General features: G+C 50.1%; 1 protein-coding gene across 2 annotated transcripts in view; it reads left to right on the forward strand.

Annotated features, from left to right (window-relative positions):
* The first annotated feature begins 241 nt into the window (after positions 1-241).
* LOC144177719 (cyanocobalamin reductase / alkylcobalamin dealkylase-like) overlaps positions 242-22527 on the forward strand; it is a 36119-nt gene continuing 13833 nt past the window's right edge. The window contains exons 1-4 of one of the 2 annotated variants that reach the window (XM_077705292.1): positions 242-365; positions 419-566; positions 745-939; positions 12398-12553. In XM_077705292.1, coding sequence (XP_077561418.1) covers positions 352-365; positions 419-566; positions 745-939; positions 12398-12553 — 513 coding nt within the window. In that variant the 5' untranslated portion in view covers positions 242-351. The other variant, XM_077705293.1, reaches the window with a different exon arrangement.

Genomic DNA, 22527 nt, shown 5'->3' on the forward strand with positions numbered 1-22527 from the left:
CTTAGGGCCCTAAATTTGTGCCTCATTTTCAAGAAAAATTGTTAGCCATATCTTCAACTACTGATCTGGCAACTACAGCGTGGCATCATGGCGGCATTCGTGTTTAGACACATTTTTGAGCCAGCTTTACCCGCCTGGCTAAAAGGATGAAGAAAATCTAGCCGCATCCCGTAAACAAAGGCGAAGGCGTGCAAACAACTTTTGTTTTTTGTAGTGGCACGCGGCGTGCTAACCGAAAATAAAAACTGTTCCCACGTGACGTGCGAATAGGGACAGCATGTGCGTGAGTAGGGTGTAAGGGAAGGAACGGCTGGAAACGCTGAGTGGTTAACAGAAATCATCGCTCAACGGATGTTCTGCGTGCACGTCGACAACGTCAGCGCACGTGTGGTCGGTAAGGCCAGTAAGGCCGCTAATGCGTTCGACCGGCATCCTTCGAGGCACTGCGCGGAGCAGCCACGCGTCCAACGGAGCGTAGTGGTCGCGCTACGATGCAAATCGGCAGCATAGCCGGCATATTGGAAGATATTCTCTCACCCCTGGGCATAGAGACGTACCCCTTCAAGGTAGGTCCGTCATATCGCCCGGAGGCAAGCGTTTTGTTCGGTGGTCGGGTTCAAGGCCGCGTCGTGTTTTGACGGGCCCCCCTCGATTATCAGAACGTTTGTCTCCTCGAGATATGGTACTGTGACTGTAAACATGCCCCACGGGGTCCCGTGCATCCCGGGCGCGCCGCAAACGCAGATTTCGTGGTACAATGAGCGGGTGCCGGACGTGTTCAAGTTTGCGTACGAGCCGGACACGCTGTGCTTCGTGGCCATCAGCACCCCGTCGACGTTCGAGAAGGCCTTCCTGCCGTTCGTCCTGGACAACCGAAACTCGTCCGTCAAGGACCCCTACGATCAGTGCATGACGGCCTGCTTCTCCAGGGTGAAGGAGGTGAGCGAATTGGTCGGCCGCCGTGTTTTGTTGCGACGTAGCGGGGATGACACAGGCGTCGTCGCGTGTGGCGCTGGCCCGGCCAGCGCTGCACAGCCCCGGTGGACCCCGTTTCGCACTACTTTAGCCTGCTCAGTTGGACAGCATTGAAGGCCGGATTGTCATGCACGCTAAGTCCGCTCACAGTATCCGCTGAGCTTCGTTTCACAACAAAAACCCGGAGTTGTGACGTCAAAACCGAAATCGTCACTTACTTATACAGTCGACCTCGTTAATTCGAACTGGCGCAGCTGTCCCGGAAAGTGGTGTGCATTTTAATAGCTTTTGTTAATTCGAACTTCTGTAAATGCGAAGAAATTTTCGGGCCTTTTCGAGTTCTAATAATGAGGTTCGACTGTAGTAGCATTGGTTTCATCCACAACAACCCGGAGGCATTGCGCTTTTGTGCATTGTGCTACGGATGCTTCGACGTTTGTTCCTTCCTCTCAACGTCAATGCTCTCCGCGTGATATGTTGTCGTTGCCGGTTACTCAAACCAAGTAAGTGCAGCATCGAGCTGCTAACACGCTGCTTCACATTGTGTGCTGTCCTGAGACAGCTCACGAATGAAGCCGGAGTGCTGCGCCCTCTTCGGCAAAACGGTGACTACACGATGACACCAACCGATCGGCTAAAGAATCGAGGATGGAGTTCGCCACCGCCAGTTCTGCGCTGCCTGTCCTGCAAGACACGTTGCCATTAGCAATAACGTGCAACAACGTGCCAAAGTTCCGCACATAAACAAATTCCGTGTTGTGATGTGGCGAATACAGATGATAGTGTGCATCGGGGCGTCCCGATTGACGCACTGCCACATTCGGCTTTTGAGTGCGGTGCTGGTGTGGTACGTGGCGAATGCACAAATGAGATGTGGTCGAGTGCAGGGTGTGTTGTGGCATATCTGCCCATTTACACGGTTTTATCGCCCTTCGTGTCGGTTGGCTCAGTAGCGGAGTGCGATACTTGCCTGGGCAGCGATAATTGCAGGCCCCCGTGGGACGAGCACTTGGAGGTACAAGTGCCGCGCTTTTACATTGCCCAATTGATGAAATGCGTGCAGCGTTACAACATAAATCAGCGGGAAGATTGAGGCATTTGCAGTTTGATAATGTACTATGTACTGTTTGATTTACAGGGGGCGAGGCAGTGGAAGTAGTGAGCAAATATATCTACTCAGGCCCAGTAGTGACCCCAGATCCCAACGTTGAGGCAGAGATAATTAGATGGATAAGAATGCGGTGGGAGGCAGCGATGGCGTAGAGGTAGAACACCCGCCTCGTGTGCAGAAGGACCGTGGTTCGAATCCCGGTGCCAGACAATTCCCACCGGATTGAAAAAAAAAAGAATCCACGTATTGATGGAATTGCACAAAGGGGCTTGGGGCGCGGCCTGACCCCGGCGACCATTGCCGGTAATGCACTCCCTCACCAGAGCAGGACTGGCCACCCTGGTGTAGTAACGGCCACAACCTCCCATGAATACGCCAATTAACCCTCAGTCCCCAGCGGCTGCAAAGCAACTGACCGCGGCGGCGGTCAGACCTGGACGCAGCAGAGGGTGCAAAGAATCCCTGGATCCGGACAGGCCGCCAATGGAATCTGAACCTGGCAATGTTTAACGCGCGAACCTTATCTAGCGAAGCAAGTCTCGAGGTGTTGTTCGAGGAATTAGAGGGCATTAAATGGGATGTAATAGGGCTTAGCGAGGTTAGGAGGGCAGGCAAAGCCTTTACGGTGCTGAAAAATGGACACGTCCTATGTTACCGTGGTCTAGAGGACAGAAGAGAACTGGGAGTGGGATTTCTAGTCAATAAAAGCATAGCTGGCAACATAGACGAATACTATAGCATTAACGAAAGGGCAGCAGGTCTTGTAATTAGGCTCAATAAGAGGTACAAGCTCGAGGTGGTGCGGGGCTACGCGCCACATCCAGCCACGACGACCAAGTAGTGGAACACTTCTATGAAGATGTGGAATCGGCAATGGCTAAAGTAAAAACACAGTATACCGTAGTTACGGGGGACTTCAATGCTAAAGTAGGCAAGAATCAGGCTGGAGACAAGGCAGTTGGGAACTATGGTCTGGGCTGTAGAAATAGCAGGGGGGACCTACTAGTTGAGTTTGCAGAACGGAATAACCTACGCATAATGAATACTTTCTTCTGTAAACGGGAGAGTCGGAAGTTGACCTGGAGGAGCCCGAATGGGGAGCACAAAAATGAAATAGACTTCATATTATGCGATAACCCTGGCGTCGTGCAGGATGTGGAAGTGCTCGGAAGGGTAAGGTGTAGTGACCACCGTATGGTAAGATCTCGAATTAGGCTAGATTTGAGGAGGGACCGCAACAAGCTAGTACTAAAAGAAGCCGATAAATGAGCTAACAGTAAGACGTACAGTAGAAGAATTCAGGATGGCGCTGCAGAACCAATATTCCGCCCTTAACGAGGAAGCCGAGCTTACGACACAGGAAGCCAGCGACAACCTTACACGCATTATCACGGAGTGTGCAGTAGAAGTCGGGGGCACTATGGATAGACGGGATACTGGTAAACTTTCACAGAAGACGAAAGATCTAATCAGGAAACGGCAAACCATGAGAATTTCTACCGCAGCTGACAGAATAGAACTAGCCGAGCTCTCGAAGTTAATCAATAAGCGTAAGACAGCTGACATACGGAAGTATAATACGGAGAGGATCGAATACGCTGTAAAGAACGGAGGTAGCCTGAAAGCAGTGAAGAGACGTCTTGGCGTGGGGAAAAATCAGATGTATGCACTTAAGGATAAGCAAGGCAATGTCATCACAAATAGGGATAAAATAGTCACAGTGCCCGAGGAGTTCTATAGGGATCTGTACAGTAGCCGGGACATACAGGATAATGCCGAACGAGACAGTAGTTCTCGAGGAGATAGACATCCCACCAGTAACGACCGAAGAAGTAAGGAAGGCCTTGAAAGAAATGAAAGGGGGCAAAGCACCTGGTGAGGATCAGATAACAGCGGACCTCTTGAAGGATGGCGGCGAAATTGTACTTGAAAAACTGGCAAACCTGTATACGCAATGCCTAATGACCGCAATGGTACCGGAATCTTGGAAGAACGCGAACATCATCCTAATCCATGAGAAAGGCGACATGAAGGACTTGAAAAATTACAGGCTGATCAGCTTACTGTCAGTCGTCTACAAGGTATTCACCAAGGTAATCGCTAACCGAATCTCTGCAACCATAGATTTCAGTCAACCTAAAGAACAAGCAGGGTTCCGTAAAGGTTATTCAATAATGGACCATATTCACACGATCAATCAGGTGATAGAGAAGTGCGCTGAGTATACTGAACCCCTATATATAGCCTTCATAGATTATGAGAAAGCATTTGACTCAGTCGAAACCCTAGCAGTCATTCAGGCATGACGGAACCAGGGGGTAGATGAGCATTATGTAAGAATACTAGAGGATATCTACAATGGGTCTACAGCTACCATCATCCTCCATAGGGAGAGCAGTAAAATACCTATAAGGAAGGCTGTCAGACAAGGAGACACGATCTCTCCAATGTTATTCACAGCATGCTTACAAGAAGTATTCAGAACGTTGGATTGGGAACAGGTGGGAGTAAGGGTTAATGGAGAATACCTCAGTAACCTGAGATTTGCTGATGACGTTGCCTTGCTAAGTAACTCGGGGGACGAATTGCAAAGCATGCTTTCCGCACTGGGCGAACAGAGTAGAACCGTGGGCCTGAAAATTAATATGCAGGAAACTAAAGTAATGATCAATAACCTCGGGACAGCACAGCAGTTTGAGATAGGTGGCGAGGCAGTGGAAGTGGTAAGCGAATATATCTACTTAGGCCAAGTTGTGACCCCAGATCCCAACCATGAGGCAGACATAATTAGAAGGATCAGAATGGGGTGGGGTGCATATGGCAGACATTCTCAGATAATGAATAGCAGCCTACCATTGTCGCTGAAGAAGAAAGTGTATGGCAGCTGCATCTTACCGGTACTCACCTACGGGGCAGAAACTTGGAGGCTCACTAAGAGGGTTCAACTTAAATTGAGAACGACTCAGCGGGCAATGGAGTGGAAAATGATAGGTGTAACATTAAGGGACAAGAAGAGAGTGGAGTGGGTCAGGGAGCAAACTGGTGTTAAAGACATATTAGTAGAAATTAAGAAAAAGAAATGGACGTGGGCAGGGCATGTAATGCGAAGGCAAGATAACCGCTGGTCATTAAGGGTAACAGAGTGGATCCCTAGAGAAGGCAAGCGTTGCAGGGGGTGGCAGAAAGTTAGATGGGCAGATGAGATCAAGAAGTTTGCGGGGATAAATTGGTCACAGTTGGCACAGGACCGAGGTAATTGGAGAATAATGGGAGAGGCCTTTGCCCTGCAGTGGGCGTAGATAGGCTGGTGATGATGATGATGAAGAATGCGGTGGAGTGCATACGGCAGGCATTCTCGGATAATGAATGGCAGCCTACCATTATCCCAGAAGAGGAAAGTTTATAACTAACAGCTGCTTCTTACTGGTACTCACCTACGGGGCAGAAACTTGGAGGCTCACGAATAGGGTTCAGCTTAAATTGAGGACAACTCGGCGAGCAATGGAATGGAAGACGTAATGTTAAGGGACAAGAAGAGAGCGGGGTGGATCAGGGAACTAACGCGTGTTAAGGGCATAAGAAGAAGAAATGGGCAGGGCATGTAATGGGAAGGCAAGATAACCTTTGGTCGTTAAAGGTAAGAGAGTGGACCCCTAGAGAAGGCAAGCGTGGCAGGGGGCAGCAGAAAGTTAGGTGGGCAGATGAGATCAAGGAGTTTGCGGGGATCAGTTGGTCGCAGTTAGCTGTCACCGTTTCCTTAATTGGGTGCGCTGCGAGAAGATATGGGCAGTCGACTCAAGCGAGCAAACAACCCCACTGAATCTACAGGGCACAGGTGACAAAGGGGGTGGTCGTCTGATGTGCGGCTTTCGCCGACCAGAGCGGTAAGAATGAGTCGGAGCCTTGAACGAATCAACAACAGAAAGAGTTATATTTGAACAGGAAAAACACTGTACAAGCACGAGGGCATGTAACGTTAACGAGAGGTAACTCAAAACGAATACAAATGAAGGAAACAGTCCAAATACAAAACGTACAATAAGGAACTCTTAACAATGAATATTACGAGATAGAAAAGTTAATTAAAAGAAAACAGTTCGATGTATATCGAAGGGCATGTAACGTTAACGAGAGGTAACTCAAAACGAATACAAATGAAGGAAACAGTCCAAATACAAAACGTACAATAAGGAACTCTTAACAATGAATATTACGAGATAGAAAAGTTAACTAAAAGAAAACAGTTCGATGTACATCGAACCCCCGAATGTATATCGAAGCCCCCAACCCGCCGCGGTGGCTCAGTGGCTAAGGCGTTGTGCTGCTGAGCACGAGGTCGCGGGTTCGATTCCCGGCTGCGGCGGCTGCATTTCTGATGGAGGTGAAAAACAAAAACGCCCGTGTGTACGAGATTTCGGCGCATGTTAAAGATCCCCAGGTGGTCGAAATTAATCCGGAGCCCTGCACTACGGCGCGCCTCATCGGCTGTGTTGCGTCGGCGCGTTAAACCCTACAATCAATCAAATGCAGCAAGGTTTTGCTCAACTTGCATGCCTAACCGCAAGAGTATGGTCAAACAACGCCGTCTTTGCGTTATTATTTGTTCTTAGTAAATTTAAAGTTCGTTATTGCATTGAATAGTGAACTTTGCAGTGATTTGCTCTACCTCATCCAGGAGTGGTACTTACACCTGAAGGGGATTGCCGCCCCACAAAAGTTACTGAATAGTACACTCCTCCAGGCAGGCTGTGGGGCATTTACGCACGAAGCATTGAAAACTTGACAGACAATAATGCGAGTATTTCAGAACACCAAGGCCGAGCTCGTTACAGCAGGGGCGTACCGAAACGTTAACCAGATTGGCGATGTTACAAAGCACCAGCTTCTCATACCTGCCTGGCGTCCTTAGAAGCTATAAGGTGGACTGCGTCACAGAATCAAAACAGAAGCCGAAATTTCAACTGACATGGCTTGACAGTACCGATGGCTGATTTATTCCACTTTGCGTGAGGGCTAATCCTACCATGTTCGTGTAATTTTCGCCGTTAACAGCGCAGTTCTCGCGCGTGATGTCTGTGCAACGCTTCTTGTGTGCATAATTCATAGCCTGTCGTTTTTTTCTTAAGATACAACCTGCGTTACATACAACGTAAGTGCATAGACTCGGTGTATTCTGCACAAACCATTGGCCTTACACTGGAAGGTACTGTACGGGCGCAGAAGGCTTATAAGCAAAACAATGTCTGCATTTAAACGTCAACTAAATAAAAAGATCTCATTTTTACGGCCTACGTAATTTTATTGCGGATGTCACAGACACCATACTGCACATGTTGAAACAAAGCAAGTAATCACAAGAAACTGTGACCATTTAGTGCAATGCCTGCACAATGTGCCCGTGCGTGCAATGTACACCCCATATCACAGGCGCAGATTTGCACCACGCGGTCTGCGGTTTTTCGCCGAGTTTACAACTTCACCTGGCACAAATACAATCATAATCAACACCAAAATCATGAGAGAACCTTAAAGGGCCTATTTGAAGACAAAATACAACCTTGTTCAATTTAATAGCACTAGCCTTTGGTAACTCGCACAGCTCCATTACAATCACAGACGTTTTTTCAACCGAAGCAATGCAACAAATGTCATAAATTTTCAAATTGTGCGCTGCAGTGAAGTAATATGGGTAGGAGTGATGTATATAGGCCAGCACTAAAATGTAGTAATGAGTGTGTTAACTGCATGTTAGAATTCAAATGATAGGATCAGTGGAGGCCCCTCTACAATCGTGCAATCATGTTCCTTGGCGGTGACTTAGGTCGTTGGGCCAGTCGTACGTAAGATCCTGTGATGTCGTAGTGAAGTGGGGGGGGACTGCTTCAAATGTTCAATTGACTGATTGATGGATTGCAGGGTTTAACGCGCCGTAGTGGAGGGGCTCCTGATTAATTTTTGCCACCTGGGGATCTTTAACGCGCGCCCAAATCTTCTACATACGGGCGTTTTTGCTTTTCGCCTCCATCAGAAAAGCGGCCGCCGCGGCCGGGAATCGAACCCCGCGTCTTCGTGCTCAGCAGCGTAACACCCAATGTTTAATTTATTGTGTCGATTATTTCTTTGCTTAGTTTGAGATAGAACTGGTATCATTGTTATTGGGACAAGACAGTCTTTTTAATGAACGACACTCTTTTTAATGCACCCAACGTGTATGTTATCTTCATAGCCTTTAAGGGCGCTTGCAAACTGCCGCGCTTTTTTTTTCTTTCGGTGGAGGGTGTTGAGAACAACCCTAGTCCCCCCCCCCCCCCCGAGCAAAAATCCTGGCTACACGCCTGAGCTGCGGTGACTATGTAAGTGGCTTCGTCTGTATGTAATCTTTCGGAAGTTGCAAGTTTGCACTTGACTGTTTTGTAAAACAAGTTCATATCTATTTCAATCTTCGCATGTATGCAACAGCCGCGAACGGGGGCCCCCTTTAAGATAAGTGTAATCTGATGTCACGCCAGGCTCACCGAGAGGAAAAACGAAGGTTGGGTTTGACTACTTGTTCAATATTTGTACCATTTTATGCACGCACAATTGAAAATAATAATGGATACATCCTCTCTGGTTAAAGGCACACAATGTGACAACTCTGACGTAACTTCCCTGCTTACGAGTGAGAGCATGCAGTGGCGGCACAGGTTGCAAGGATCAGCTCTTGGAGGGCTTGCTTTGGGCTCCTGGTACGTTGAACAGGAAAGCTTTGAGACGTGCGCATGGTCGGGGCCAACACATCTCACATTGTGCGGTCGCAGTGGCCGTCTGTGTTCAACACAACAGAAAAGGGCAGCGTAGCTGGAATGATGGCAAAGGGAAGACCCAGCACTTGCATGTGTGATGGAACGCTTGTCAGTGCCCTCTGTGGCATCGTAGCATAGCTTGGATTCTGTATAATTTTGCTGAGGAGCTGTGTATATCTGTCACAAGCTCCAGTGTACAGCATCTAAAATTATTGAACAACTTTTCATGTTATTGCACAGCGCCTAATTCTTGTGGGAGAGTCATTTGTTCCTTCAATTTTATTTCTATCTGCCCCGAGCAAAGTCTGAAACTGTCTTGCACGAAGCACCCGTGACTTGCGCGGTAATAAACGAGTGCCTGTGCCGAGGCCAGTTAGTTGCGTTGGAGTGACATAACAGCGACTTAGGCCCGGGCATGCATCATGTCGGAAGATTCCAATGAGCTCCCAGGCCTGCAATCACCACTATTGTCGTTCGAGGGCGAAGCAACGCTTCATGGGTAGCCGAATCGCATCCGACAGGGGTGCATCGTCCCACCTGGCTGGTGAATATTGTGGGACCTTGTCTTACATGTGCATCGAACGGTTTTCTTCTTAAGTCCTCTACCCTGTAGCCAGTTTTCTTAACACTCCTCCGTGGAATCATTTTTGAAGGGCCGTTTCTGGAGGGGCACACGTAAGCGGGCCACAAGAGTGGGCAGCCTTGCCACCACTGCCTGTAACCCAGACTGGCCCCCGGGGCTTCTCTTTCTAGTCGTTGACGGGGATGAGCCAGGTGGCTGGGCAAGTGGAACGCAGTGCAAAAGGTTGGGCATGCAACCTGGTGCCGGTGTGGGCTGAAATACCGTGAACACTTGCTGATTCCAACTTGAGTCCTTTGGACTTGTGAATAGTTCTTCAGGCTGTACAAGTTACTCTGGCCAAGTGTCCGTAGAAGCCTGTGTGCAGCACAGACTGTGAATTGGAACACGAGTGCCTTCTGCCTTGGATAGTGTGCCACGTGCGAACAGCCCAAGTAGCGCACCCGCTGCCCGCACACGAAGCTGCGTCCCCTGCAGAGCGGCGAGCGAGGGTGCAGCCAACTTGCCCTGCCGTGGAGGACGTTTGGGAGGACGCCTCCTCTGTGCCAGTGGCGACGCAGTGGCACTCGTTATTCTTGGGTAGAAAAGTGAAGAAGCTGCCGCTGCCAGTGACCGCTCGGAAGTGGTGGCTGGGCGGAATGCCGGCTGTCTCTTCCCCACTTCTGGAGGCCTGGCGCTGTGCCCCCTCGCTGGGGCGCACTGGTCTGGCTTCCAGCTGGACGGGCATGCTGCAGCCACGCACTTTTGCGGGCACCAAATTGCTTCCTGGTTGCAGTGCACTGCTGAAATTCTTCCCCTGCGTTGGCTGGCTCCAACCTGAAATGGCTTCTCCAAATGAACGGGCTTTCCCTGTGGTTGTCGCTCATTGACCTGGAAGTGCCGCTCTGGGCAGGGACCCGATCCAGTGGCAGGCAGACCACTGTCCGGAATAGGTGGGAGGCTGGTGCATGCACAGAGCTGCCAGAGGTCTGTTGGAGGCTGGGCACAGTGTGGTTTGCGCCTCTCTGGTGCCCCCCGTGCATGCTTGTGGAACGCTCTGCTGGCGCAAGAAGCATTCCCCAAAGGCGGTGCTCATGTGTGCAAGGAAACCGAGCGCCGCTGTCTCGCTGGCCGTGCAGGAGGGCATGCTCGCGATCCGCCTCCTTGTGGAGGACGCGTGGTCCGCCGTTGGGACCTCGAAGATCCGATAACCGGTCGCATGGGGCAGGAAGCATCGACATGCACACACGCATGCGCCCAACCTTCTTTCACTATCACCTGCCAGAACGTCTGTGTGCTTCACAGGCGGCTCGAATCCTAGTTGTTTTTTATTGCCGTCACCTTTGTGCGGCCGAGGGCGAGGTTTTGACAGGCTGTCGGTGACGGTTGATGTACAGCCAGGATCAATTTGAAGGTTATCGCGGGAGCACCGACCGAGCAAGACGACAGCGCCATTCCGTGGCACTTTTTTTCATGGGCGAAGACGAGATTATGCTACCCTCCCTCACCCCTTGGTTGTTGCATAGAATTCGCTCGCCCCCTTCTGCAAGGGCCGACTGCCACATTCTTTTTCTTCATTCCTTTTTGCGGCATTGCGGGAGCAAAACACAATTTTTTTATAGTAGAATGCTCCGGCATGCCTGCATAGTTGCCCTGAGAAGGCTGCGTATCAGTTGGAAGTATATCGATGACGGGAGGAACGAATAAAGAAACGAGCGTGGCCGTTATTGCTTCTGATGGTGCTGCGTGCACTGCATGGAACAGCCAAGGGAGAAGCAAACGTAGCATAATCTCGTTGTGGCTTATGCTAAAAAGTGTCACGTAACGGCACTGTCGTCTCCGTCGGTCGGCGCTCCCGCGATAATAACCTTCAAATTGATCCCGACTGTAAATGATGCACACAAGAACCACGTGTCGAGCACCCTCGTCCAGCACCGTGAAACCACATCGCACACAGTCGACTGGCCTGCTGCACATGTCCTTGCAAAAGAAAGGCATGCTGCCTCGTGCCTGGACCAAGAGTCACTCCAACGACGGAGCACACACATATTTGGAGCACTGAAAACCTGCCGGCACTCTATGCAAGGTGCCTGTGCAATGTTGTAAATCGTACATGAGGCGAACATTTCCAGTCGTGCTTTTATTGTTATCATTTTATTCTATGGGAGCCAAAATGTAAATCCTTCTTGTAAATCCAAAATGTAAATCCTTTTGGTTGTTGTCCTTGCCTTTAGCCGTCATGATGATTGGCAAGTATGGTGTGTTCAGCACTGTTTCAGTGCAATGAGTTGTTGGCCCAGGCCTGTCTGCATTTGTTAGCTAAAGTTTTTGTCGTTTTAACAGCGCCTGCCCAGCAGAGGTTCCCACATGCAGTTATCAAACGACATTTTCGGAAAAGGCATTGGGAGAACTTTGGCAGTCCCGTTTCACCGCTTGTGACATGGCCAATCGTGGGGTGTAAAATACGGCCGTGCTTGTGTGCCAGCACTGTGGTCGTCGTGCATCGGCCAAGCCGGTGTGCACCGTATGTGCTGTGGACGGCCGACTACTGGCGAGAGTGCGTGGGGAGCCACTGATTGCAGGCACTTGACGTGTCCTTCCTGGCCTGTGTCGGGCGTCTCTTGAGGCGTCTTCCGGCCCCGTGCATCTTGCCCAGGGCACGTCTGGTGGGAATGGCAGGTTCCAGCGAGGAGGCCACCTAGCTAGGGACTGACTGGGCTTGGCCGAACATTTGCCTAACCGCACAGCTGAATAGGTCACATGAGCAAACACGAAATTTGGGACTGCTCCCTTGTGTGTGCAGGGTACGTCCTTTCCCGACTTTTGAGTGCTGCTTCAACTTGACGTGGACGGGCTGGTCCGCTTGCTGCCTCGCCCTGCTTCCCCAGCGCGCGCCACAACAGTGGTCGGGGCGAGACGAGGGGCCGAGGATGAGTGCCAGAAGTGAGCCCTGTGTGCGTGTTGCAGGCGTTTGCCGGTGAGCGCCTGGAGGTGATCCAGGACTTCGAGCTGCACCCCAGCCGGCGGCCCAAGGTGATCATGCAGACGGCCGGGCACATCGCGGGCGCCGTCCACTACTACAGCTGCCGGGGGATGCACTTCGACCAGCTGCCTGCCAAGAAGGTGACCGGGTCGCGGGCGGCTGCCGGGGGGTCGAGGCGCCACTCGGGCGGCACCCATTCCGCGAGGGACAAAAACGAGACGAGCACAAAGAAAGGGGCACACAGGGCGCTCGCTAGACTTGAACCGAGAATTCCACTTTGGATGCGGGAAGCAGCCACGCACGACCGGGCCCACACGCCCAGCTGTGTATTGTGCACGCGCCCTGCTAGGACGCCTGTGAGAGCGATCGAAGGCGTGCTCACATGAGAGGGCTGGGTCGCAGCCGCATTGACTGCTGCAGCAGCCACGAGCAGTGCAGCGCACCAAGGTTTGTTGCCAGGGCATCGGCAGGCAGCCTGGCTAGCTGGCTCAGCTTCAGCACCCCTTGCCTCTCTCGCAGTCTCTTGTTGGTTTTCTGTGGCCGCTTACACGAGGACCAAGTAAGGAATTCGCAAGCATGAGCGCTGTGAACTCCTTTCCTTGTCCTCACGGAACGGCTGTTCTTCAATATCAGAGCCTCTCGCCGTCATCGTTCTGGCTGTTGGGCAGAGTAGCCAGTGCGCGATGCTGATACAGTGGAAGCCCAGTAATGCAGCTCTCCAGGGGCCGTGTGAAAGTGTCGCATGACCAGAGTATCGTATGATCGGTGTACGGCCCCAGTCGGCGGTCTCGCACTGCTGGTGGGCCAAGAACTCGTTTCAATTGCCCCATTTAGTGGCTTCTTGTGTAACCCCTACCTGAAATCCCAAGTTTCTAAAAAAAAATGCCCATTTTGTGCTAGGCGTCTGTGCTAGCCCGCCAGCCCTGTGCCCGGCATGCACAAAAGAAGCTGGGAAGGCAGACATTACTGAGCAAACTGAGAGTGCAGAAAATGTGAAAGCGGTCGGAATTGCAGAGCAGTGATTCGCCGTAATAAGCTGCAGTGCCGTTATTGGCTCACTGGCACCACCCAATGCAAATCAAATTTTCCGCCTTTGCCGGGCTCGCACGCCCCCTGCCTGAAACTGCGCCAGCGGGAGTTCTGCTCTCTTAGTGCTTGCTTTTCCTCCCGCATGTGCCGGCGTTGAACTGCCACTTCTTTCCGATTACTATCATTAAAACCAACCCAACGGGCATCCTTAAAGGAGCCATGAAGACAGAGTACAAGTTTGTTTTATTCGAAAGAGTTCACGTTTTATAGCTTGTCCGGCAGCAAATGCTGCCGTGTTCACTGAGAAATTGATCAATTTAGGTTAAAATTTTGATTCTCCCACCGAATCATGGGTTTTCGTAATGTCAGCAATGACGTCCTAAGCACGTGTATTCAAGCGAACTTCTACTGCGTCATTCGGGTTTGTGGCCTTCCTGTCCGTCAGCCCTCCCAGATGGCGCTGCTATAGTCATCCACGAACCATTGTCCGCTGCTGCTTTTTTTTAGCATATTTGCACCTGCTTTGTTTTTGTTACTGTAAAAACTGATCGTCTCGTAAAACCTGGGGTATCCTCGACAAACAGGGTCACGTAAGACAACGCCGCTTACGCCAACCGGCCAGTGTCCTGTAAAACAACTTCAAAGCGGCAGAGTGCTGTGCAGCTAAAGCAAGCATAGTGTGCCCAGTACCAACAGCAGTGCGCATCGGTACTGCTATGCTTATGTGCGTTTTCGTAATTTTCATTGTTTACCGCACCATTCTTACTGCTGTAAAATGAATATGCATTATTACACTTAAGCGCAAATAGTTTGTTCGGAAAGCCTATAAGCCCTGCCTAATTTGCGTTTGCTTTTTCCCTCCTGAGCGTGGGTCGCATGGCCGTTCCGTTTTTTCCTAATTATGTAGCTTATTTGAGCGAAGTGTGCGTTAACAGTGGTGTCAGAATGATTTATCGAGGCAATCTTTCGAATGAACCGGACTTGTGTTTTGTCCTCGTGGCTCCTTTAACTAAATGAACACGGGGGCTACCGGTTAAATACGTATATTTTTCTTCAAATGTACCTGCAGTCTTCTCTGTGCTAAACAACGGGGAGATGTGGGACAAGCGCCAGCGGTTCACGAGTTTCGAACGCTTGTGACTATATCAACCGCTTGGCTTTCGGAACCTCTGGCTTACGACAGCGTTACCCAGGGACGCCGCCTTGGTGCTCTACATACTTGGGTCGAGCGAGCGAGCTAGGACGACAAGGCGAGCACCTAAAGTGCTCTGCACTTGAAGTGATGCCCTTGATGCCGGGCAAAGGCGCGCTGCTGGGCCGACAGATGGTGCCACCGCCTTGGTCTGCGCACATCCACCTGCCTGTGCGTGCACCGATGCACGACCCGGTCGCTGTGGGTGCACCTCGAGGGGGTCCACGCTGCGGCAAGTGGCATTGGGGGCAACCCCTGCCTCTGCGGAGGGCCCGAGTGAGCTCCGCTGCTTCAGCAGACGTCACAGGTCTTGGCCCTTGGAGCGAAGGCTGTCCATTTCACGGTGTTTGCACCCTTTCGCGAATTCTGGCTGGACTTGCTGTTTTTCTGAAAGCGGGGCCCGTTGCGTGGGCGAGGGCGTGCGAGCACCGACCTCTGTAATGTTGGCTTGCAGGGGAGCTGCCTGCGTCCCAAAGGTGAGGGGCCAAGGCCAGAGTGGTTTTAATGCTCAGCGGGCAGAGAACGGCAATGCTGCGTGTGGGAGCACACTGGTGGGCTTTCGACACTGCCTGGGCGGGCAGGGAAAAGTTGGGCCCTGTGAAAGGGTGTGCCCCGGCGGCGAGCGTGTTGCGCACGATGGGAAGGGACCCCCTGATCCCCGACTCCTGTCGTTGAGATCGTTTGGCTGCGTGTTCACATTGTGTGCACAGTGGGTGGAATGAAAGCGCTGCAGCCGTGCTGAAATTGTGCCCCTGAACACCGCTGCAAGTGCACTGCCGGAGGGGGAGGGAGCGTTGCCCCCTTCAAAGCCCAGGGGGAGCACCAGGCATGAGCGGGCCTTCATCGGATGCCGAGGAAGGAAGGGGGGGAAACCGAGGCCCATGTGCTTTGCCCGCCCTCACGAGGGCACCGAGGCACACTCGCGAGCAGCCTGTTTGCTGGGGCAGTGACACACGAACTCCAGGGGCAACACCGGAATCGAAACGACAGTGTGCAGCGCGAGCAAGGCAGCAAAGAACAAGCTCTCTTCACTGCAGGCGGGAAAACCTGCCAGCTTTGGAAAGGGGCATTGCCTGCGCATGCTTTCCCTGCTCGTGCTTGCGGCCGTCCAGCCGTCAAGCTTCCGCCACGTTTCCCCGCTGCCCCGCACGGCGTCCCGCTCGTCGTTCAGCATGCAAGGTGGCCACACGTTCCGGGAAGCCTCCCCAGCCGTGCAGGCTCGGGATCCCAGCCACGGGCGACGCTGTGGCGGATCCTTCCCCCTGAAGCGTCTGCGCTGCCACTGCGAGATCTGCCAGGGTGGCTACGTCGTCGCACGTCCTGGGCAGGCTTCGGCTGCATCCCGGTGACCCTGGCTGAGCAGAGTGGCAGCCGCCCTGCGGCGGCGCATTTCGCAAAGGCGGCCAAGTGGGCTGTGTAGTGTGTAGCCCGCCACCGGAGAGAGGGCGCGGTCCGCAGAACCAGCATGTGTTCCTGACGAGTGGGCACACCCTTTGTCTCTACTCTGCCATGTCCACGAGGGCTTTGGCCACATCGGGCTGGCCGCCAGTGTGTACTGCACACGAAGAGCATAACCGGGGCCCTCGTTTGCGAGGGTGTTCGAAGCACTGCTTGTGAACAGCCGCCGGGCTCCTCTGTTGCTCAGACTGCGGCTGACGAGTCCGGCGCCTTTGCCCACCCCCGTCCTCTCTTCCACCGGCAGCCACTGTGCAAGCACGCTGCCTTCTTTCCCCAAGTGGAGTCCAGGGTCAGGTCCGCTCGTACCGCACAAGCGGTTTCCTTGACCGGAAGAAGATAGCGACACAGCATCACCAGTGCACCACCAGAGGGGAACGCCAAAAGCACAATGGTCAATGTGCCAACCACAGTGTGGCATGGAGTCAAGCACAGCTTGGGGCACCACACTGATGGTGCAGTCATGCTTCTTGCCAGAAGCTGCTCAGGCTGGTGACAGTTGCCAGTCGCACAAACAAAATTCTGTCACCTCATAGACAAGTCACTAGAAAGTGGCGACGCCATTGATTCACATGTCTATGTTAAATTTTCTAAAATTATTTTTATTTATTTGACATACTGCCAATCCCAGCGGGGATTTTAGCAGGAAGGGCGTGAACATAAAATTTCAAATAAGTACAGAATAGAGACACATGCATCGATAAGGACACAATAAAACTAACAGAATCGGATCATATAAATTTTCAGATCAAGAAAAGTATAAAACGAAGAGTAAACAAAAGGTGTCATAACAAAACGAATGCATCGACATTGAATTATAGCTGACACATTGGCATATGCATCAAGAAAAACAACAATAATAAGAAACTACAGTAAGAAACTGCAATGTGGCTGAGTAATTCAAGGGAGGGCAAACTTTACACACACTAAGAAAACATGATCAACACTCACCACAGCATTTTCTCTTCTCCTGAATTCAGTACTAAATATAGCTTAAACACAACTATACACCAGAAAAAACAGTGTGATGACATGATACTTCGCTGGGTACAATATATGCACAAACACACAAATGAGAATCAACTAAGTGACTCCGCTTGCATAACACAAAGTTAATTTTCGATTAGGGCTAAAAACTTCGCTAATTCAGTAGTGCTGGAAATATTCTGGTCTAGTTTATTCCATTCATTCGTGGCCAATGGAAAAAATGAGTACTTAAAGCAGTTTGTGTCGAATGAGTATTTGTTAAGTCTTATTTGGTGTTTTCGGTGTGTTCTGGTTAGGTCAAACGTGAGATAGGTGGATGCATCAATGTTTAGATGATCATGAATCAATTCATGCATAAATTTTGCACGTGCTAACCTTGTTCTATTCATTATAGTAAGTAAGCCAGCATTTTTAATTAGTTCAGTCGGAGAATCTGAATGTATGTATTGGTTGTAGATGAACCTCATAACTTTCCTTTGTATTCCTTCCAGTTTAGTTATTTGCTGTTTTGTGAATGGTGACCACATGATGTTACCATATTGAAGTAAGGATCGCACAAGTGAAGTGTATGCAAAGAGCTTTAGAGGAGGCGGGGCCTGGCGGAGCCAGTATCTTAGTGTAAACAGGCGGCGTAGGGCAGCTGAAAAAAACGTAACTTATGTGTGTGTCCCATCTTAGATCTTCAGTTATGATAATTCCAAGACATTTATGCTGGTTTACTCTAGTTATCGGAATGTCGTTTATAGTGCAGTAAAAATTTGACCTAGTTTTTTTTTTCACCTTACTGACAAGAATATACACTTGTTTGCATTGAGTGACATCTCCCATTTGCGGCACCAGCGGGAAACATCTTCTAAAGCAGCATTTAAAGCTACATGGTCGTTGGTTGAGTTTATTTCCCGATAGAGCACGCAGTCATCCGCGAATAGTTTGATTTGTGGGCAGATCATTAATAAAGAAAAGCAACAAAATTGGGGCCAGCACGCAGCCGTGCGGGACTCCAGATGTAACAGAGGTTTCATTGTTAAATTCCACATACTGTATTCGGTTGGTCAGATAATTTTTCATCCATTCAAGAACAGTAGAATTTCCTAGGGTGGCCTCAAGTTTTTGTAGTAGCTTCTTGTGTGGGACTTTGTCGAATTTTTTGGCAAAATCGAGGAAGATTACCGTATTTACACCGATTCTAACGCGCACCCGATTTTCCTGGCAAAAAACAAAACACAAAAAAAAAAAAAAAACTTGCACCTCCGATTGTAATGTGCACGGAACTTTGTGACCCAGAAAAACGAATGCGAGAGAAACGGGCGATTTATTTCCCGAAGTAATCTCACTCATCTCACTCTTCGTTGCTCTCCGAGAGCTCCTTGTCGCTTTCCGGTGACTACAACATCTCGTTCTCAGTGCTGTCAAGCGCGTTCGCGATGCCACACTTCTGAACGAACGTTCAACCATGGTCGATGGGATCGTGGCTCGCGCCCCACACGCCCATCCTGCGAGCTTCTCCAGAGGTGCACGCTTCAGCCTACCGCTCGTAGGCCACTCGTGGAAGAGGCGCACCGTCGTTGCCGCTGCTGCCGTTGCTGTTATCGAGCGCGCAAGTGGTACGATTTGACGATTTGTGTGAACGCCGATAGAAAAGCCTAGGCACCTCCTAGGCTTCCTGCGTCCGAAAAATCGTTGCTAAAAGTTTTGGTGCCAACTTGAGATTGCGATGGCGATGGGTGGGACGAAATCTCCGCCGTTTCGGCAGTTTCGGTTTCGTATCCGATTCTAACGCGCATGCGATTTTTCGGCCTATTTTTCCGGGAAAAAAAAGTGCGCATTAGAATCGGGTAAGTATGGTAGGCCAGTTTGTTTTTGATTGTCAATACTCTGCGATACCTCGTGTGTTAATTCCAATAATTGAGTTATAGTTTAAAAACCTTGGCGAAAACCATGTTGATAAGGAGATAATATACGTTTCTCTTCCAGGAAGCCAGTTACATGTTTAAAAATTACGTGCTCCAAGATTTTACAGATTGTACATGTCAGGGATATAGGTCTAAAATTAGCAGTATCACTTCCGCTTCCTCCCTTATGCACAGGAACAACGTTTGTCCTTTTTCCACTCCACGGGTAAGGAGCACGTTGATAGTGATTTGTTAAATATGACGCGCAGATATTTTGCAAGCAACTCTGCATACCTGTCAAGAAAAATGTTAGGAATGTTATCAGGCCCTGCTCGTTTTTTTGTGTCCAAGTTTAGCAACAGATTACACCTCAGTTTCGACGATGGATTCTAAGGTAGCTTCCGCACTAGTGCCGATGTCCGGGATGTTTCTGTCATCAACAGTGAATACAATCGAGTCCACTTGTAACGATACCGTTTATAACAATATATCTGAGATAACGATGAACAGCTATGGCACCATCCGCTTTTGTATGCTTTCGATGGGAAACAATGCTCCAGTGCCGCGATATCGGATATAACGATTGAATCCGGTTACAGTACGCCAACCACGCCGACACCATGCGCCGCGATGCGCCTCGCATCCCGTCCACCCCTCTGAAAAGGAGTCAACTGCGCCGCTTACGAGGAAGCACGAGGAGGAGGGGAACGCCCCTCCAGATTGGCCCCGTCGCCGTGCCTGCTGCTTTGAGTTTGACTGGGTGCCTCTTCAACTACCTCCGTTTTTTCGCGGATCAGACGTCAGGGCCGGTGTTTTGGAAACGTCTGAGTGCCTCACTGAAGAGGCGATCGTTGCGCGGATATGTGTTGCGGAAAGCGGTGGCAGTGACCACCCTGACGACGCGGTTGCACAGCCCACTTGGGTAGCACTTTCGCAGGAGGCCCAACGCCTCTCGGGGAATTCGTTTCCACCAAGGACCCTTCGCTCAGCTAGGTGAAGCACCTATAGATGCTCTTGGAAGAAAAGATGTGCGCCAGCTTCATGTGCAGTAAACAAAGCTGACCGAGTATGGCTTCTTTTCCACAAATAGGTAGCAGTACAGCCTTGCTTGGCTGCAAATAAAATGTTTTGAGCTCTGCTCCGTTTTGAGCTCTGCTCCGACTTCTTATTTAGCAACCCGCATATAACAATCATCGGTTATAACGATGGGATTTCCTTGGCACCTCGATATTGCTGTAAGTGGACTAGACTGCACAGGTTCAAAGTAATTGTTCAGTTTATTTGCATTGATCGAGATGCCTTCTTCCTGGGGTGCGTTGATTCTTTGCAGGTTTTAGATAGCTCCGAAACTTGCTGGGGGAATATTTTAGAAAGTGTGGCAACGTTTTAGTGAAATGATTGCTCTTAGCTGTTTTGAATTCTGTTTTTAGATCACTCACTGCAGCAGTCAGGTTATTTACTGTTACTGCTCCAGGTTTTTGCTTTTTTCCCTTTCGTATTTGCTTTACTTTGCGTTTCGTGTGTATTACCTCGCATGTTATCCACGGGTTGTGCTTCTTAACTTTTTTTCACTCTAGTAGGCACGAAATTATTAATACCGTGGTGCATAATTGTTTTTAACTGAAACCACAATATTTCAGTGGTCGTGGAACTATCGTTTGAAGGTTGTAAACTTCGTGATTTGGTATGCTAGTGTCGTTAGCAGAATTGAAATCCGGGTAGGTAATTTTTGTGTTCGATGGTTCTATTTCATCATGGAAGGGGACAGGGCACAATGTCAGCTTGTGATCAGATATGCCATCCACAAGCTCTATCTTTGTTTCACCGGCCGGGAAGTGGTCAGTTGACCCTTTACCTGCAAGATAAGAAAACACAGCGGAAAAATTTTTTGCTGGTTTATTTCTTCGTTAGAACACCCACAGAACCACTGAAACAAGCTTCATGATGTTTCATAAAAAAAACTCAAAAGATAGGGGAGGTTAACAATTTTCTTGATCTGCCAGTTAACGGCAAAAAAGGCGGCACTCAAAACACATTTTTTTTATGGAGCTTTCAACGCGCTTACTCTGGTGATTTTATTCTCGCTTTCCAGAAAATGTTAGCGGGTGTGAAAAGTCAGAGAGCACTTGCTTCCGCTCTTCAGGCCAAGGAAAACACCGCATTTAGCGCACTTGAACCCAGAGATGCCCTTGTGGCGCATTGCGCAGCCACCTCTTGTCGGGTTTCCTTCGTGCGGAGGAGAGCTGCAACTGGCCAGTGGCTGGCGTTATCAGAAGGCATTGCGTGTTTCCTCTTGGGGACAGAAAGCTGCAGGCTTTCATGGGGGGCCTTCCAACTGGGCGCGGTACGACAGCTTGGTTCGCTGACTTCAGCGATTTGCCAACAGCGACACGAAAATCCTTGAGAGGCATGGTTTTTTTTGGTCGAGGGGAAGAGCTACTAACTGACAATGATCGGCTTCAGCGCTCTGGACTGGTTCTCGTTGAGCTGCTGGCCACGCTGTCGGAATGGCTTGGTGGCGCGTCTGAGAAATCAGCGTGCACAGTTTCGTCACTTGTGTCATCATCACTAGGTTCAAGTTCAGAGTCACTGGGATGCAGCAGGACAAAAGGAGCACCCCTCTCCATTGCCAGCTCTCCATAGAAGATGTCTTTTTTCACTCTTGCAAAGAGAAAGGTAGCCGAGTTACACGAAAAATTCATTGGCATTGTTCCACTTTCAAACACGCCGTATTCGCCGCACAAAGCTTTGATGATGAAAAACTGCTTAGTATTTATAGCTCTGACTGCACGGGCAATAGCTTATCCGATCCGGGTTTACTAGCGATAAAAATACAACAGCCGCCAATAATTACAACGTAGAAACGCGCGAACCGAGGCTTGCAGCAGCAGCATACCCGCCAACTCTCACGATTTACCAGGGAGACTCCCGATTTCTGACCTATTCTCCCGATTGTACGGGCAGAGCCATAAATCTCCCGATAAACGGCCCCAGCCCCCATCTCGAAAGCAAACAAACGAAAAAGGAACTGCATTATGCAGCACAGCCGCATTGCGATTGCCATCACGAGCTGGGTAGCTAGCTGAAGTCGCATGGGAATCCAAGCCGTTTGTGTGCACGAAGTTAAGGTGGCTAGAAAGTATTAACAGCGGAGCTGTTGTACAAGCCGTAAGTTTGCCGTTGCAGGAAAAAGATAGCAAGAAAACGCCGAGCCCTCGTGAGCGCAAGCCTCGCGGCCAGTGCACCAAGCGCCTTCGGCACGCGCAGTGGCTTTAGTAAAAAAAAAAAAAAAAAAAAAACAGCGCTGTCCTCAAGTTTTACCACCCATGTAAAAACAAAAAAAAAACTGTGCTAATGCCATAGAATAAAAGGCCCTGTTTGGGAGATGTCACTGGGACCGGCGCATTATCGATAATTGGAGATATGGCGAGTAGGGCCGTAACCAGAAATTTTTTTCGGGGGGGGGGGGATTTTGGGAAGGAGTTAGTTTTTCCGGAAGCAACACTATGGTATTGCTTACATGCTGGCTGGTAATGATTTCGGGAGGGGTTCGAACCCC

The sequence above is a fragment of the Haemaphysalis longicornis genome, unplaced genomic scaffold, assembly GCF_048455015.1.
Source record: "Haemaphysalis longicornis isolate Haplotype H1 unplaced genomic scaffold, Haemaphysalis longicornis Haplotype H1 scaffold_30, whole genome shotgun sequence".
NCBI lineage: Eukaryota > Metazoa > Arthropoda > Arachnida > Ixodida > Ixodidae > Haemaphysalis > Haemaphysalis longicornis.